Genomic DNA, 18560 nt, shown 5'->3' on the forward strand with positions numbered 1-18560 from the left:
CCTCCCTGTTTTGATATTATTTTTGTTTCCCTTCCCTTGTGTTCATCCCTTCCCTTGTGTTTCGTCTCTTAAAGTCCTCATAGGAGTGAAGTCATAGGATATTTGTCTTTCTCTAATTTCGCTTAGCATAATACCCTCCAGTTACATCCACGTAGCTGCAAATGGCCAGATTTCATTCTTTTTGATTGCCGACCAATACTCTGTTGTACATTATACCACATCTTCTTTATCCACTCATCCATCCATGGACATTTGGGCTCTTTCCATACTTTGGCTATTGTCGATAGCGCTGCTATAAACATTGGGGTGCATGTGTCCCTTCGAAACAGCACACCTGTATCCCTTGGATAAATGCCTAGTAGTGCCATTGCTGGGTCGTAGGGTAGTACTATTTTTAGTTTTTTGAGGAACCTCCATACTGTTTTCCAGAGTGGCTGCACCAGCTTGCATTCCCAGCCCCATCACTGCTTTTATAGGAGCTTCCCCATAGGGAAGATTAACTAAGGTTTTGTGACAACACCCATTTACCAGGTCCCAGCGGAAGCGCCTAGTCCACAGCAGGAAACTAAGGTTTTGTGACAACACCCATTTAACACATCCCACAGCAGGACCTCATCCACAGCAGGACCCTGTGTGGGGCTGGGCTGGAGTTTCCCTGCTCAGAAGAAAGGAAGCTTTAATGGGAGCCTGGGTGGGTCCTAGATGGGAAAGTAGCCAGGGGCACCCCCTCCTCCCCAGGCCCTGAAGGTTGGGCCTATGTGAACCCCCAGAGCCACACCCAGGCTGCACCCCACAGTCCCCATGTGCAAACTACCTATACTTTTCGTATGTATGTATGTACTCATTCATTCAAAGTAATCTCTACACCCAGTGTGGGGCTCGAACTCACAACCCCGAGATCAAGACTCTTGCGACGGAGCCAGCCGGGTGCCCCACCTGTAGGGTTTCCATCCCTCATTCTAGGCTCTGAGCCCATTACCCTCTAAAGGGGACCCCAGGCCCTCCCTGTCTGCGTGAAAAGCAGCAGCTTCCTCTGGGGGCAATAAACATGTTTATGAACAGAACAAGATCCAGGCAGGACGGCACCAATCCTCATTCAACTGGCCTCACATCCGGGTTGAATATTAAACTGAAAACTCCAAAAACCATTATCGCACCTACAAAGTTCCTTCAGAAGGACCTTCAGCGAGAAGCAGACAAAGCGTTACAGCAAGTAACCCAGGGACACTCTGGATTCAGGGTCTCCGAGGCAAGGACGTGTTCAGGAGACCCCGAAAGTGCTCCCTGGACCCCCACAGGCCTCCTCCTAAGGTCCCCACCCAAAAAGAGACCTTGGCATTTCTGGGGCTGGGCAAACAAGGTTTGCGGTGACATCTTCAGGCATCTGTAAGACCAGCTCCAGGGTCGTTTCCTTAGTTGTTGTTTTTAAACAAAAAAGGCAAATAATACGAAATTACAGAACAAAAATGTCAAGTCCTGTTTCAGCTATCCCCCCAACTGTCCCTGCTCTTGTACCTGAAGAGAATCACTACTCACATTTTAGTGCCTATCGCGCAAAGCCCTTTCCTTAGATTGACAGATACACTCATTCACAGCCAGGCTTGCTGCTGGGAGGGAGAAGCCAGAGGGCAGGAGACAGACCAAAAATTTAAAATCATCGAGTCGAACATCACCCTCTGGAGGTCAGCTTTGGAGCTGCTGCACCCCCTCCGCAGGGACCCCTCCCCATGCCCCCCTGCACCTGTGGCTAACCCCCCTTCCCCCTCCCCACAGGAACCAGGCCACACCTGCTCCCCACGCTTCCACATCCCTTCCACGTCCCCCATCTGTACCCGGCAGTCAGGGGCAGAGAAGGGAGGCAGGAGCTAACGCAGAGACCATCCGGTTTTCGGTCAGTCAGGCCTGCCTTCCAAGTCCAGCTTTGGCGCTTGTTTGCAGGAACCTCACACAAGCCATCCCTCTTCCCCAAATGGCGGGTGCCAGTGCGAGACACGGAGCCGACGGATACGACCCACCTCGTGCAGCCCCTGCTGCTCACCCTCAGGGCTCACTGGCTGGGGCGTGAGGGCACCGTGCAGACAGGCACACCCCCACTCATTTCCCCTCATCCGTCTGTGCTCTGGCAGCCCGGGGAGGGGGAGGGGATGGCCAGCAGGTGCCCTGGAACCCCGCCTTCCTTGGGCCTCCAGATGGGGAGGGAGGCACGCTTTTTCCCCAGTAACACTGCACTCGCCTGAAGGCCACCCCCTCACCATTCTCGGCAGGGGAATGAGGTGGGGGCGGGGCTGGCTTTCTGAGGGGACACCTCTCCATCAGCCCTGTGGGAGGAGGCTGACCCCAGCTGCCTGCAGCTCCCTGAACTTGGAATGGAGGCAAGTATTTTGTGTGTCCTGTCCTCGGTTCCGGGCCTAGTCTGCAATTCCGGGAAAATAGAAAAAATTCCACTCATCATCCTTTTAGACTCACAAGAAATGCAGACAGTGATCATCTCAGATACTGGGGACACAGCACGTCTGGAGGGTGACAGCTATTTTATTAGGGTGCCCGGGGTGGACCTCTCCCAATTTGAGCTGAGGTGATGAGAAGGAAGCAGCCGGGAGGGCAGAGGAAAGGTCACCATGCACAATGTGGAGAGCAAAGGCCCTGAGGCAGGACCAGGCTGGTGTGCTCCAGGAAGAGAAGGGCATCCAGTGTGGCCAGGGCACAGCAAGCAAGGGGAAGAGCACAGAGACATCCAGGGGCCAGATCATGCATGGGGAGGAGTCTGGATTTTCTTATAAGGGCAGCCAGAATCGGGGAAGGGAGGCGATCCAAACCGTGTGCCAATTGTTGTGAGGATTAACTAAATTGGCTCAGAGAAAGCACTCCGCCTAGCCTGGCACGCAGGGCAGCTCAGATGTCCCTAGGGCTTCTCATCACCGCCCCCACAAGGTCTCCTGGCTTGGCACGGGCTCAGAGCCATTTGGGGAGTGACAGGGACCTGGAAGGTCAACACGTGATCGGTCCTGCAGAGGGGCCCAAGTACAGCTCCTCCTTGTGGGGTATGTTCTCCCACATCCCAAGTCCTCTGCTCTCTCTTCAGGGACAGTCCCTCCAAATGGCCTGCTTCCCCCACCGCTAGAAGCCCCTTCTTCCGGTGCTCTCACTTCCCTTTCCCTCACACACACCGGGCCTGTTTTCAGAGTTCAGGGTAGCTGTAAATGGGAAGCAAGAATTTCTTAAACGGAAATAAAACACAACTCTCAGTGGAAACGTGTGACCTCTCTTTCCCCCAAATATTATATTGCTATGTTGGTGACACTTTAGTCCAGCTCCCCTTCCTGTCGTGGTGACCACCATACCCTCGGGCCACGTACACCATCCTGAGTGCCAAGTCAAGTTCACATCAGGCTCCGGTGGATCCGCCGCACCGGGGGGGGGGGCGGGGGGGGCCCTTCCCACAGGCCCCGGGGCCAGGGTGGCTGTTCCTGGGGAAGGAGCTCCTGTGAAGCAAACACCCTCACTGGGTACACCTCATGGAGTCAAATCAACTCCGCCCTCCAGGGCAACAGGAAGAGAAGGTGCCGGCCTGGAGTGGAGGAGCCCAGGCGCCCCAAACCTGTGGGCTCTGGTCTGTCGGGTACACGGTGGCCCGGTGGACAGGAGCTGGATGAGAGGGGAGAGCAGACACAGCGGGAGGGACGGTGGGGTAGGAGATGCCCAGCAGCAAGCCCCTGGCACCACCTGTTCAGGTAGGACCCATCCCACCCGGGTCCTCAGGGGCCAGAGAGGCTGGCTGCCAATGGCTTCTGCTTTGCATTCCTATCTCCCTTAACCCTGACAAGTCAGGAGTGTGGGGACTGGCTCCACGTTATGGATGAGGACACCAGGCACAGAGAGGGGCCCCTGAGTCCTCCACACAAGGTGGTCCATCCCAGGTCTGTCAGCCTCCGGGGAGCTCCCAGTGACCCTGCTGTGCCCACCACCCATCTCCCACTTCAGGAGTGGACAGTCACCTGGAGGGTCAGCCCCACCCAGGCTCCCTCCTCAGCACATGCAGGGCCAGCTTCTCAGGGTCTCACTGCTGTCCCCAAACACCACCCAGGATCTGATGAGTCATGAGACCTCTGCATTTCCCACCTCTCGGGTGGGGAACGTGATTTTCCACAACACTTGGATATGACAAACACAGATGTGCACATGAAGCCCAGGTGATTCCACTGTAACCACTCACTGACACTGGGTGCTGTGCCTTCCTCCCAGGCCGTGCCTCCCGGGGGTCCAGCACCCCATGGCTCCCCTCACCCCAAATTTTTATTCATTTGACAAACATGTGTTGACATGACTCTTCTGTGCCATGAGAGGCCAGGCAGGGCAATGGGAGATGACCGAGGCGAGGTGTAGACTTCACATGAGCACAGCAGCAGGGGCGATGGTACCCCGAGTGTACAAAGATGAGGAGTCAGCCAGGTGCGGGAATGGGGATGGGCACATGGGGCAGCTGAGGCAGGTGGTGGTGAGTGGCCAGGGCTGAGATAAGAGGGGGCTGGCTGATGGCCCTGCGTGCCACCTGCACTAGGAGACTGGACATCACCCCATGCAAGGGGGACCTCTAGGAGAGTCTCAGCAGCAGGTGGCATGATCAGAGCCACTTTTCTTTTTTTAAACATTTATTCATTTTGAGAGTGAGAGAGACAGAGCATGAGCAGAGAGGGGCAGAGAGAGGGAGACACAGAATCCGAAGCAGCTCCAGGCTCCGAGCTGTCAGCACAGAACCCGACATGGGGCTCGAACTCACGGACCGTGAGATGGTGACCGGCGCTAAAGTTGGACCTTAACCGACTGAGCCACCCAGGCGCCCCAGAGCCACTTTTTTTTTTTTTTTTTAAAGTTTATTCATTCTGAGAGAGCGAGCGAGCATGCGCACACTCAAGGGCAGGGGAGGGGCAGAGAGTGAGAGAGAGAATCCCGAGCAGGCTCCACCCTGTCAGCACAGGGCTCGATTCCATGAACGTGAGATCATGACCTGAGCTGAAACCAAGAGTCAGACATTTAACCAACTGAGCCACCTAGGTGCCCGATCGGATCCACAGGCTGGAAAAAAAAACAACCCTGGTGGCTGAGAAAGGAGGGCAGAGTCCAGAGAAGAGGCATGAGAAGGAGTGGGATAAGGCCAGCCCCTGAGTGGACCCAACACACTGCCCAGGAGTGGACTCCACCAGAAGAGGTGACCCAAGGCAGACACCCAAGCCAAGGACAGAGAACCTGGCCCAAGGCAGGGGTGAGTTGGCAGAGCAGAGGGAAGTAGGCACTCACCAGGATCCTGACCCACCCCCCACCGCAGAACAGCTCAGGCTGCCAGGGCTGGGCCTGCTGGGCCTTAGTCACCGTGCACAGGACAGGGTGGCTGGTGTCACAGCTGGGTCTCAGCTCTTCCTTCACAGCCTGAGCAATCCCACATCTGTTCAGGGAGCGGGACCAGGAAACAAAGGACGGGGAAGGAGGAGGCTGTGGCCCCAGCTGCGTGTGCAGGCGCGTGCACGGATGCCCTGAGTCCCAGGAGAGAAAGGACGGCAGGACGGGGAGGGAGAGGCAGTGACATACTTGGTTCTGGGCCTGCGGAGCTCCGCGTGACAGGGAACTGCTCCCCTTCCCAGGCAGTGCCCCCGAGTGGAGTTCAGAGCTTTCCCCATCTCTAGGTGGCTCCTCAGCCTTAGAGATCATCATTCCCTCTCAAGGTGGCGCCTGCAAAAAGGCCAGGGTGCAGCAGAACCAGGAGCCCCTCGACACGTTCTTGGCACCAGAGCCGGGCACGCAGAGGTGACACCGTCCCTCTCCAGCCCCCCCAGGGTGTCTGGACCAGAAAGACAGAACCATCACGGGATGTGTTTGCTGCCTGAGACGGAGATGCTCCGAGTGCAGAGGCCACCGGGCCAGGCAGGGAAGACAAGCCGCGTGGGAGGGGAAACGGAGCCTCCGGGGAAGGAAGAGGGAAGGAGGTGGGGGGGGTCACGACATGTCCCTGAGGCTGTCTGGCTCACACAACCCAAAGGGGCAGGGATAGGCCTGGGCACTGGAGCAGGCCTGGAGTGGGGCATATTCCAAGGCGGGCGATGACCACCGTCTCCCACTACTCTGGAACATTCTTCTCAAGTGTGAGTCAAATCTGACTTCTTCACAAGGTCCAGTCCTCCCACCAGTCTGTCGGGAGGCCAGGAAATGCCCCGTTCCCTCCCAGGAATCTGCCGGAGGCCACGGGGACAAAGCTGCAGGACACTGTCTGGAACCTGGGTGGGGCACACTCATCTTCCCATCTTTGCCCTCAGCTGTAGGAGGACTCCCGATCGTGCAGATGGCTGGTGGTGACAGCGTGGCCCACTGGGGAAACCACGGTCACCGACCCCCCACATTCCCTTACTGTGCTGCCCCGCATTCACCCACCTAACTCCCACCTCTTCTTGCTCTGGAACTTGTCTGTGACACACAACACCCAACTCGTCACCCTCTCCCCGAATGTACCCTTTGTCCTTCTGGCCAGAGGGGACTCCCCCCTGACCCTGCCCCCCTCCATCTGGGTTAGACATGACCCCCCCCTCAATCTGGGCTCTCCCAGGACCCTCTATCTGGGCTCTCCCCAAACCCCACCCCCTTCTGTTTGGGCTCTCCCCGGACCCCACCCCCCTCTATCAGGGCTCTCCCTGGACTCTGTCCCCTCTACCTAGGCTCTCTGGACCCTGCCCCCCTTCTATCTGGGCTCTCCCTAGACCCATTCCTCCTCTATCTGGGCTCTCCCAGGACGTAGTCCTCCTCTGTCTGGGCTCTCCCAGGACGTAGTCCTCCTCTGTCTGGGCTCTCCCAGGACGTAGTCCTCCTCTGTCTGGGCTCTCCCAGGACGTGTCCTCCTCTGTCTGGGCTCTCCCAGGACGTAGTCCTCCTCTATCTGGGCTCTCCCAGGACATAGTCCTCCTCTATCTGGGCTCTCCCAGGACGTAGGCCTCCTCTATCTGGGCTCTCCCAGGACGTAGTCCTCCTCTATCCGGGCTCTCCCAGGACCCTGCCCACCCGCACTCATCCCAGCTCAAAGCCTTCGCTGCAGGGCATTAGAGGGCAGAGTAGGCACTCATAGCTTGATGATCCCCAACTTTAGAAGCCTTTACATCTCTAACGCTTCATCCACATCTTGGTCAGCCCTGAAACGGCTCCACCCAGAGATGGTGTGTCACCAGCACCCTACTCTCGGAACCCCACCCAAGCGCTCTATACTGTCCCCCCCCGCCCCCACACGTCGTGACTCCATCTCCCCTCACCCAGCAGCCCCTCTTCGATCTACTTCCTCGCCCACTCAGCCTAGACCTGCCCACCGAGCCCCTGGTGCGCTCTCTCAGGCGCCAGGCACACCTACAGGAGGAGTCGGCCCTGCACACCATCCGTAGAGGGAAAAGATGCTGCTGCCTTGGTCACGGCCCTCAGCGCCACCGGCCGGCACCCTCTTACCCTCCACACTAGCCGACAGCTGCACACCGCCTGTGGCCCTCGCCCTCCTGCTGTCCCTCCTCTCCACCTGACTCTGCATCCCGCAGCTTGGACCTGGATCTCACCTCCTGGGCACCCCAAGTCACCCGCCTCCTTAGCGCCCCCTCTCTGCTTTAAGAGCCCCCGTGCAGTTCCAGCTCCGTCTCCTCTTCTTTCCCTCCCAGTCAGGCTTCTGGAGAGAGCAGGGTGCACCCATCTCCCACCCCGCCCTTCTCGCAAGGACACCCTTGGGCTCTTATCTCCCTGAAGCAGGCGCGGGGGACCCCGCTGCTCTCATCTCTCCTCTCCCTCCTGTGTCCGTCCCCTCCCCTCTCAGGTCCCGCTATCGTTCCTCCCCCTGTCTCTTAAATGTGGCTTTCGCAGGGGTCCACACTCCTCTCAGCCTGAAATCGTCTTGTGAGCTCAAGTCCTGTGACTCCAACTGCTTTCCTAAGCGTCTCTACCGCTGTTGAGCAACTCGCAGCTCACCTCTGGACGGCAGCGGAAAGCCTCCCCGGCCGCACCCTCCCGCGGGATCCAGCCCGGCGCACGCGCCCCGGTTGAGAAGGGAACCAGGCAGGACACACCGACCTGCTTCCCGCCTCTGCCCAAATGCCCCCTCCTTCACGGACTTTCTCTGACCTTCCAGGCAGGGCCGAGGGCGCCCTCACTGAACTCAACCCCCTCCTGGCATTGGCACGCTGTTGTGATGACCTACCTGCTTATGAGTCCAGCTCTTCTAATACACGGTGATTTTTGAACCTGGGTACCTCACACCACACCCAGCGTCCCCAGGAAGGAGGAAACAAGAGAAAGCAACATGGAGACTCAGAAAAACCCCAAACTGCTTTAGCCCAAGAAGAAAATTTAATTCTAAATAACAAGAGGGAGCATTTGCCAACTTGTACGCGTGTGACCTTCCCAGCAGGCATGTTCGCACAACAGGAGAGCGGGCTGTGCTCTGTCGCAGCCCGGAGACACAACACAGGGATTTTTCAAATATTAATGGCAACTGGCATATTGCACAATGACCGTCGGGCGGCCAGTGACTGGGGAACTTGATAGTGGGCGCTTTGCTGCTGGCACACAACAGAGGGCACGTGCCAGGTACAAGGGGTGTGACCATTCACGAGGCGTTGATCTTAGCACAGCTGGCTGGCCTGTCTGCCTGTCTCCAGGCAGAAGTTCAAATGCAGGTCTTACCAATGGCATCTGAGCCTGCGGCATGGGACAAGGAACAGGTCCCTGATGGCCGCTCAAAACAGTTCCCTGTGTCCCTGGGGGGCAAAACACCTTTCCCCCAGCCTGGTCTGGTCTGCCCACAGGCAGGGGCTGAGGTTCGAATGGGGCTCTGTTAATTCAGGATCTTTACCTTCTGAGCAAAACAGGGTTCTCCCAACAGGTCTGGGAAAACACCCCCAGGGCACATGGTAAATAAGCTAGCAGCACAGAGTGAGAAGCAGAAGAGAGCCCCGCCCCCGTCAGCAGCATCAGAACTCTGACTGGTCTGAATTCCAAACACGGTGCCAGAGACAGGTGTGCCTTAGACGGCTGGCCACAGAGCAGGTACTCAGGAAGTATTTTTAGACCTGACAACAAAGCTGGGGCAAGAGGGAGTCCTGCAGCTACAATGATTTAAATAGGTATTCAAAACACTTCCTGGGCGCCAGACTACCCAATGCTAGAATACAAAGATGCAAATTCTCAGCGAGCTTCTGCCTGTGGGACCAGGAGAACGGACTGACCACACCAACCCAGGCACAGGCGTGAGGAGAGGAAAGCACAGAGAGTCTGGGACCTCAGCTGGGTCCTGAAGGATGAGGCAGCCCTGGCCCAGGAAGCAGCAGCAACAGCACAGGCACAGGACAGGGCCTTGGAACACAGCCGCTGCGGGGCCAGTGAACCCCTCAGCTGTTGAAGAGGGCAGGGCAGGGATCGTCACTCACAGCGTGGATGACAAGACAGCTCTACAGACCAGCCATACAGGCTCCAAGAAGCCAAAGGGCCCAAGAACGAGGCCTGGGGTTCACTGGGAGGCACCTGCTCCCCTGTGCTGGACAGCGAGGGGTGGGCCAGCCCGGAAAGGCGGGAGAAATTAAGTCATAAACCTGGATCCTTCTAAGGCTGGCAGCTCTACCAAGATACGAAGGCTAGAAGGATCCTTGTTGGAAAAGCAATCACTGAAAATGACTAGGGAATGCTGGCAAAATGATACAAGCAAAGGCTAAAGGGGCAGAGAGGTGAGGTGAGCTTTTGGCGGGAGCAGCCAAGGAGCTCCATCTAGAACACTAACAGTAAGGCACTGATTGGTGACAGAACACCCACAGGTAAACGACAACCCTCACTGCGAGGGGTACCCAATTCAAAGTGTGTAACGACCAGGCAGACACAGTTTCAGATGATGGGAAACAAGCCAAGCCGTGCATAGTGTGTTCCCAATCATCTGTAAAAGGAGAGGGCACGCTTGGGTGGGATGGAGGGAGAGCCCATGAGTGCTCGCACGTGACCTCTGCCAGCAGATCCTTGTGCAATACTCAGGGGAGACTGATAAGGTCCCACAGCCAGGCAGTGGGGGACAGAGCTGCACAGGACACAACGAGATCTTGTCTCCGGTGCCCTAAGTGAAGAGCATGTTCCGTCAGAGGCAAAGATAATGGCTAACAGCCCCCTGTGCATTTATCCAAAGGCCGGCCCAGCCCTGGGGGGGCCTACGCCTCCAGCGCGGTGGGGCCACATGACTCCTGAGGGCAGGTAGGGGCTCCTTTTGCAACACTGGCCTTTCCCCACCCTCTCCCCCTCAGCCCCCAGGTGTGGGAGGCAGCACCATATACATGCCCTCTGCATCCTCAACAGAGTCTTTCCCAAGTCCCGCTTGCTGCCAATGCTGATGTAACACACAGAAACCGGGGTCCCAGAAGGACAGCAGGGGGACCCTGAGACTTCTGTAACTTTGAATGCATCTCTGGATCTGAAAAACACTTTCTTCAGCATTCTTCATGGTTAGAAAAAGTGTTTTTCAGAGATCTAAGTGTAAAGAATGCTCCAAGAGGACCAACCCTTGGTCTAGAGAGAAACGAGTCTTGAGATGAGTGACATCTGGAAGTTTCCCAAAAGGCAACTAAACCCCAGGAAGGCCCTTGGAATCAATCATCTGACTTTGCACCTCTAGACTCTCACATTTTGCTGAGATCATTCGTTCGTTCTAACTAACAAACTGGGGCTCTGTGACAAATAAAAAGCCTGCTATCCTGCCCCCAGGCCCCAAAAGGCAAGCGGTTATTGATTAGACTTCCATTGTCACCTCCCCGCTGCTGTAGGAGAAAACACCAGCTGTCTCCAGACTTCCTTCTTCTCTTGCTTACTCCACACACTCTCCTGGTGAGGCCCACCCCAGTCCACGTGGCTTCAGCACCATCGGAAGGAGTCCCCAAAACGCGGTCGAGCCCAGGACGTTCTCCCTGGTTCTAGATCCACATATACCCACCTGCCACCGGGAAGCCTTACTTACTGGGAAGTTCAGCATCTGCAAACTCAATGTCATTGCCTGCCCCCAAGCCAGCCTCCTTCCGGCACCCTCTGCCTGTGTCATGGCAATGGCAAATGCTGTCACCCAATCTTGGGAGTGTTCCCTACACCTCCTTTCTCCCTGACCCTCCCCAGCCCTGAAGCCACTTGTCCCAGGGGCCCGCTCTCCTTTCTGTCCCCCACCACTCTTCCTCTGTGCTGGGCCTACGTTTCAATAGGTGGGCAGCTTCCAACTCCGTGCCACCCGTCGCCAACCCACCATGGCCATCGACGCCCGTTCACCCCTGGAGGACACAATCTGATCAGTCACACACAACCCCAAGATATCCTGGTGGCTTCCCACTGCTCTCAGGGTAAAATTCACACTTGGGCCTGGAACTCAAGGCCTCTTCCGACCTGCCACCAGCCTCGCTTTCTCTGGCCTCACCTTCCTCTCTTCGCTCCACCTACTGGAGTCCCCACCACCCTTCTTGCAACAGCAGGTTGCGAAGTAGCTGTGCCCTTGTGACTTCAGGCAGGCATACGCTGCCCCCTCGCCCGGAAGGCCCTTTCCCTCATGTGGCCTTGCCACATCCATCATCTCCATCATCTCCTCGTTCTCCAAAACGTAGCTCACGTCCTTCTCCAGAGTCCCTACCAAAGGCCAGCAGAAGGCTACCCCTCTCTTTCCATCGCAAACCCCAGTCCACCTCTGGCGGCGCGCTGGCCACCCAAACGTGTAGCCACAGAATATGGGCACACGGCCTCCTCAGGTGAAGTACGACTTCGGTAAACCTGTGCTGAAAGCTTAATGAAAGTTACCAAGTAAAGAAATTCAAGTGGATTCTTCATAAAATGCCCTGGGTGGTTTTTTTTTTTTTTTTTTTTTTTTGGTCTGTTTGTTTCCTTTGATATTATCTCCATTTGCAAAGTGACACTTGAAACAGCCACTGAAGCTGCTGCTTTGAATCGGAAAGGGCTTCTTTCTTCCACAAGCGGAGTTGTCATAACAGGAAAGGTATGCCTCAGCAGGTAAAACATTGAACAGGGTGAATGTTAAGTGCTTTTTTATAACCTGCTTCATTGTTCTTATGTACTTTAAAGCAGAAACCATCTCAAAGCAAACACTTAAATCCGTCTTCTGAGGCTAGCTCAAATGGTAACGAGAATTAGGAGCAACACGGTGTGCCCAAGGTCACTCGACCTGCCAGACAGTCCTGGCAGCAGTGGTCAGTGTAAGCCCACGAGGCCCACCTGCACAGGAACTTGCGGATTCAGGGGGGTGAATTTTATGACTGTTATGAGAAGCCTGCCTAGATGGCGTCTGCATTTCCCCGAAGGTCACCCTTAACCCACACGAAAACTAGTTTTAGCATCTCGGTTCATTTCACAGCCTTTCAGAGAGACCCCCCCCCCCGCCCCCCGGCCCATTCCATGCCAGACAATAGGGGACCAAAGATGAATGTGACATGGCCCTCGCCCTGTCCACGGGGAGAGACAGGCTTTAAACAGAGCACTTGCCATCCGATAAGCACTTCGGGTAAAGGCTTTATCTGAGGGCTGAGAAGATTAGATGAAGGCCGACCTCCAGCATGAAAGGAAGTGCACATGAGGGTCATACCACAGGCCAGAGAGAACTGTTAAACCTTTGTGAGATTTCTTCATCTCTTCTTATCTGGGGTGGTTTCTCCCAGAATGGATCCCCTAAAATGAACAGACCTTGCAAGCTGGTCTCCAAGACAGTGAAGCAAATGTTTTACAAGCAGCTGCTACGTGCCAGGGACAGAGAGGGAAGATGGAAACCCCGCTCTCCAGTGGAGGAAACAAGCTACATCTGCCAAATAAAGGGGTGTTTTATTTTTTCTGCATTTGCCTAGAAGTCCCTGCCGACTCCAGAGCAAACATACATCAAAATAACAAAAACCACCTTGGACTGCCTCTATTGGCCCTAGAAAGGCAAACAGACTCCTGGCTAGGAATTGGAAGCTGGGGAAACACGGAAATGGCAGCATCACAGCCACGAGGCCCATGCCTCCTGAGCACGCGGCTAACCTAACAGTCTACCTGTGCCTCCCCGCAGCTCAGGTGGCTCTTAGACAACCTTTGGCCTTTAATGTCAGGCCAACGAGTGGCAATCCAGGAGACCCAAAGCGACCCTTTCTGCACTGAGTGAAGTCATCAATGAAAACCTCTTGCCAAGCCACCAGCACCCCTGCCCCCAAAAACCATGACCAGGTGCAGCCTATCCCCGCCCTCCACCTGTGCTTACTCAAGGCTCAGGAAAGCACAGCGCCCGGGGCCCTGTGGAAATGCTTCCTTCTGCCGGCAAGGCCTGCAGGACAGCTGCCGCCTGGCACAGCAGCCCAGCCAGCCGAGGGCTCAGAGGCAGGGTAGACACACCAGTGGCAGGTGGGCGGGCGTGTCGTCCTGGGGCAAACCGAGGGCCCAGAGGAAAGCACTTGCAGGTCTTCAAGGGCAGAACGTTATCAGAGAATCTGTTGCAATTTCGAGTCCAGAAGAGGACTTCCTACCCCCGCAGAGCCGGATAGTGCCCGAAGAAAAAGCCTGACACAGAACAGCTCTTTCCGACGCTTTGCCCCGGGCCGGCCACCCACCACGCGGCTTATTGGGGGGGGGGGGGGGGGGGCGCCGGCCCTGCCCCCCGAGGTTGGGGTCCGGCGGGGCCGAGGTCGGCCCCGGTCCCGCATCGCGCCCTGCCCGGCGCTCGGTCCGCGGGGTCCGGCAGGGGATGGCGGGCACCGCCAGGCGGACGGCCGCGGGCCCGAGAAGCGCGGGTTCCGGACCCCCGACCTGAGCCGCGGCCGGCCCCCGCGCCCCGCCTGGGACGGAGGCCCAGAAGCCCGGCACCACCTCCCCTCCCTCAGCACTCCCCTTCCACCGTGACAGCCGGAGAACCGGCCCCGTGCCGGGCCGTCACGCCCCCCGCCCGCCGCGCCGGCCGCGCACCCACCTCCGCCCGCCGCGCCGCTTCTCCTCAGCTCTCTGTGCGACTGAGCGCGGGCCGTTCTGCGCACGCGCGCATGCGGCCCCGCCCCCGCCGAGCACGCGCCGCCGGCTGCCCACCCCGGGCGCCTGCGGGTCTCGGCCGCAGCGGGCTCTGGGCATGCGCGCTGGCGCCCCGCCGCGGGGCAGCGGGAGCTTGCGGCCGCCAGAGTCGGGTCCCGGCACAGGGGAGCGTGGGCTCGTGAGCCGAGTGGGCGGGGGATGTGGGGTCCAGCCAAACGCAAGGTTGGGGGCGTCGGGAGCCGAGAGGGCCGCCAGCCAGAGCCGCCGTCCGGCCGGGTCACGCGTAGACCTGGGAACGCGCGTCCGCGTGGACACGACGTCTAGTCCCGAGCGGGCGGAGGAGGGGAGGAGGGGGTCCTCCGGGAGCGACCTGAGAGGAGGAGCCCGGAGACCGAGAGAGACAGCCGGAGACAAGACAGGGACACAGCAGGCCGAGAAAGGGGCCGAATACAGGCAGAGACGCAGCGGGGACAGGGACACGGACGTCCAAGCGGCACAGACAGGGCAGGCAGAGGTGACAGTCGTGACAGACCCGGACCAGAGGCTGCCTTCCTCGCTGGGGGAGGAGTCACAGCGCCCTCTGCGGGTCCTGGCAGGGGGCGGGGGAGCCAGTGTCACCGAGCCCCATGGGGGTCCACAGGCGTCTGTGATGGCCACAGTGCCTCCTGGGGAGTCAGACCACTCCCTGAAGATCAGAGTCCGTGGGGGTTGGAGCCACCGAGGCCCTGGGGGTGTTCTCAGACCTTAGATGGGTCCTGGCATCACAAAGGGGTTCATATCTGTTGGGAGAGGGTCACAGTGCTTTTTAGGAAGGTGAAAATGCTCTCTGAGGGATCACGACATCATGGGGGGGGGGACTGGGGGTCACAGCGTCCCTTAGAGTGTTCTCAGAGCCTCGAAATGTTGTTCGGCCCCACAGGGGGTTCACAGCCTCTTGGACCATCACAGTGCCCGTAGGAGGGGGAAGATAATGCGAGGATGGCGGGCAACGAGTCCGTTGGGATGACAACTGCCCAGTGGATCCCTGAAGCAGCTCTTTGGGGCTATCACATCCCTGTGTGTCGGCGCGGGGTGTCCCTACATCGGTCACACCCCTCTTAGGCATGGGCGCGTGGCATCTAGGGAGTCGCTGGGCAGGGTCGGGGCGAAGGCCCAGATGGCGACGCGCGCTACGCCAGCAAAGACTCCCCTGCAGGCAGATGCACCAGCTGAACGTGCGCCTCAACGTGGAAGCAGCGCCCCGCCCGCGCTGCGGGCTCAGGCCGTCCCGCAGCGCCCCCGCCGCTCGCGCCGCTGCAGTCTCCGCAGGCGCCTCGTCCACGCATCGCGCCAGGGCAGCACGAGGCTCCCGCGGGCAGCGCTGAGCCCGGGCCCCCGGCCCCCGACCGCGGTCCCCGGCCCGCCCCCCAGCAGCAGGTAGCGGCGGCCGGGCAGCAGGCGCGGGCAGCCGCAGGCCGCGTCCCGCGCCGGCACCCACAGCGCGCTGCTCCCTCGCCTCGCGCGCTCCTCGCCGCTCCGGAACACTGCAAGCACGGCCACCGGGAAGCGCGTCCACGAGCCGCGCGCCTCGCCGCGCGCGCCCACCGCCACCTGCACCGCTGAGGGGGGCGGGGGGAGGGCGAGATGGGGCGGGGTCAGGCGGGGCGGAGCCGGGAGGGGGCGGGCCGCGCGGAGGAGCTCTGGGCGCCCGCGGTGTGGGGAGGGGGGCACAGAGAGGGGACTGGGGGGGGGGGTGACAGGGCGGGGCCGGCGACAGTGGGAGGCCCAGGGAGGGTCAAGGGACGGTGAGAAGGTGACGGCAGGAGGCCTACCGTAGTCTTTCCTGCAGAACTTCTTCAAGCTGATGCGGTAGCTGCCGCGGGCGGGTTTGCAGTGCACGTCGCAGTCTGGAGGGGGTGTGGAGGCTGGCACAGATCCCTCCCTTCTTACCCCGCCCTTTCCTCCTCCCCCTCCTTGAACCCCAAGCCCCCTTCCCCCACAGTCATGCCAATCTGGGCCCCTGTTCTGTGTCCACTCACCCTGGGGTTCCACAGAGCTGCTCTCCTCAGTGGGTCCAGGGACAGGCGTCTCTGCGGACAGGGTGAGAGAGCCGCCTGCATTTGAGGGGGAGGATTCGTAGGGCTCTGGGGGCAAGCAGGCAGCAGCGGGGAGGGGGTGGGGTGGGGAGGGGGGGTGTGGAGAACTGGTGTGGTTTCGGCTGAGGTGGCGGAAGCAGGGCAGGGTCACTCACTAACGCAGGGTGCCACGGGAGAGCGGCTCTGCTGGAAGCCGGGGGCGCAGCGATTGCAGGTGAGGCCCGTGACACCATCCTTGCAGGGACACTGGCCTGTGGTCTGGTTGCAGGTTTTGCCAGCAGCACCAACAGGGTGACAGTCACATGCTGAGGACAGAGATGGGACCGTCAGAAGCCCATCTGGGGAGGTGGGAACCCAGAGGGTGAGGACGTGCAGGCAGCCGGCGGCAGGCTCACCCCTGCAAGCGCGGCGGTCACTCAGGGCACGGCCAGGGTCTCGATAGAAGCCCTCCCGGCAGTAGTGGCAGTGGCGGCCGGCCGTGTTGTGCCGGCAGTTGAGGCAGACCCCGCCACTGCGGCGGCCGGATAGTCGGTACAGCTCCATGTTGAAGCGGCAGCGGCGCGCGTGGCCATTGCAGGAGCAAGCTGCAGGAAGGGATGGGTCAGGGGCAGGCTGGCCCAGTCCAGGGTCCCCAGGCCGCCCTCCAAGGCCTCACCAAGGCAGGCGTGGGCTTCCCGGGCCGTGGCCCGCTGCCACGGCCTGTCGCAGTAGAAGGGCTTGCAGCGGCCGCAGTCGGGGCCCTCGGTGCCATGCTGGCAGTCGCAGATTAGGTGGCCCTGGGTGTCCAGCAGGCACCTTGAGGCATGCCCATTGCACTTGCAGCGCCCGCCCACCTGGAGCTCAGTCGCCGAGTAAGAGTAAGGGACCATGGCCACGGAGTCCCTGGTGTCCCCCAGCACGGCAGGCCTTGTGAGCACTATTCGAATGTCTGTGGCAGTCACCCAGTCTTGGAGCACTGGGCTGCTGTCCAGATCCAGGCCTGGTGGGCTTCCGTCCTGCACGCTGAAGGCCAGAAGGCCACCACCATCGGGCTGGGCCTGGGGCTCCGGGAAGCACAGAGCTTCGGGCCCTGGGCCTGGTGGGCCATCGGCAGGGACAGGCAGGCGGCCATAGTCCAGGCCACAGCGGGAGGAGAAGAAACCCAGTGGGGCCCAGCTGCGGCCATGATCCTGTGACTTGAGCAGAGCCACCGAGGCAGGGGGCGCAGAGCAGAAGCGCAAGCTCACGAACACCAGCTCAAAAGCCTTGCCCAGAGGCACTGTGAGGGTCACGTTGAAGGGCGCCTGCGTCAGTGAGTCCGAACGCCAGCACACAGGGCTTGTGGTGCTCCCTGCGGAGGTCAGGAGGGCGGCCGGGTGTGCCCGCCTCGGGTCGGAGGCATCACAGGCCCGCGTGGCCGGCCGCCCACACGTGCTGGACGCCAGCACCTCGCGGCCCAAGGCGGCGTTCACCAGGCCCGGCACGCAGCCGCGGGGCGCGCCCCCCTCGTCATGGCAGGGGTCGGCGGGCGCCGGCGGCCCCAGGCTCAGAGCGGTCGAAAGCGTGCCCGCGGTCAGCAGCAGCCCCCAGGGCCAGCCCGGCATGGCCGGAGTCGCGGTAGATCCGCCGGCCCGCCGGGCCCCACGCTGCTGCCCTCGGGGTGGGGGTGGGGGGCGGAGAGTGAGCCCGGGTCCGAGGCTCTGCCCGCTGGCCCGCAATGCCAAGCAATCCCGGGCGGCCCCAGCCGAGGCCCAGAGGTGGGAGCAGCCGCGGGCACGCCCCGGGCCAAGCGCAACAGCGGGGATGCTGGCGCGTCCTCCCGCTGGGCCTGGAGCGATGACAGGAGTCGCCCCCGCTCCCGGCGCCTCCGCCCGCGGAGGCCCCACCCGTCGCCCGCCGTTGCACTCACCCACAGAGGGCCGGGTCGAGCAGGTCTCCCGGCCTCCCAGGAAGGGCCGAGGGCGGGCGGGGCCTGGGGCGCCCCGGCCGCCGCCTCCTCCCGGCTGTAGCGACGACGGGCGAGCTGTGCCAGGAGGGGGTGGGGGGCGCAGTAGGCGCAAGCCTGGGCCCGGCCGGGGGCGGGGCTGCTCGGGCCGGGAAGGAGGGAGGAGAGGGGAGGGGGCCTCGTCGGCAGAGCCGGAATCAGAAGCAGATTCAGACACTGGCGGGGCCAGCGGGGGAGGGGGCTGGGAGGCCCGCGAGCCGGGGGAGGGGCCGGGGAGCCAGGAATGCGGCTGGCGGGAGGGGGCGGCTCAGCCACGCAGCCCGTGGGGGACCACCCAGCAGGGTCCCCGGCCTGCATCCAGGCCCTGACTGCTCCTGGGGCTGTGCCACGTGCTGGGCGGGGGTCTGGTCGCCTCCTCCCTCAGGCCCATCTGGCAGACTGGGCTCTGGATCTGAAGGCTGGTGCCCCGATGCTCCCCTGGGTCCCTACAGGGAACACTCAGGGCTGGAGGAGCCAAGCAGAACTGGTGGTTATGGGAT

At 60.4% G+C, this 18560-nt stretch overlaps 1 protein-coding gene across 5 annotated transcripts in view; it reads right to left on the reverse strand.

Moving 5' to 3' along the window:
• The window catches only part of NTN3 (netrin 3), a 19546-nt gene extending 1659 nt beyond the window's left edge, over positions 1-17887 (reverse strand). The window contains exons 1-6 of one of the 5 annotated variants that reach the window (XM_086691504.1): positions 16753-17887; positions 16493-16681; positions 16253-16402; positions 16041-16091; positions 15834-15908; positions 14453-14801 (exon numbers count right to left, since the gene is read on the reverse strand). In XM_086691504.1, coding sequence (XP_086547630.1) covers positions 14767-14801; positions 15834-15908; positions 16041-16091; positions 16253-16402; positions 16493-16681; positions 16753-17680 — 1428 coding nt within the window. In that variant the 5' untranslated portion in view covers positions 17681-17887 and the 3' untranslated portion in view covers positions 14453-14766. Of the gene's footprint in view, positions 1-14452; positions 15621-15833; positions 15927-16040; positions 16092-16252; positions 16403-16492; positions 16682-16752 lie in introns of those variants that run through there. The other 4 variants (XM_086691505.1, XM_086691502.1, XM_086691503.1 and 1 more) reach the window with 4 other exon arrangements.
• Positions 17888-18560: the final 673 nt, after the last annotated feature.

This window comes from Puma concolor, chromosome E3 (genome assembly GCF_028749965.1).
Source record: "Puma concolor isolate L17-30 chromosome E3, mPumCon1.1.hap2, whole genome shotgun sequence".
Taxonomy (NCBI): Eukaryota; Metazoa; Chordata; class Mammalia; order Carnivora; family Felidae; genus Puma; species Puma concolor.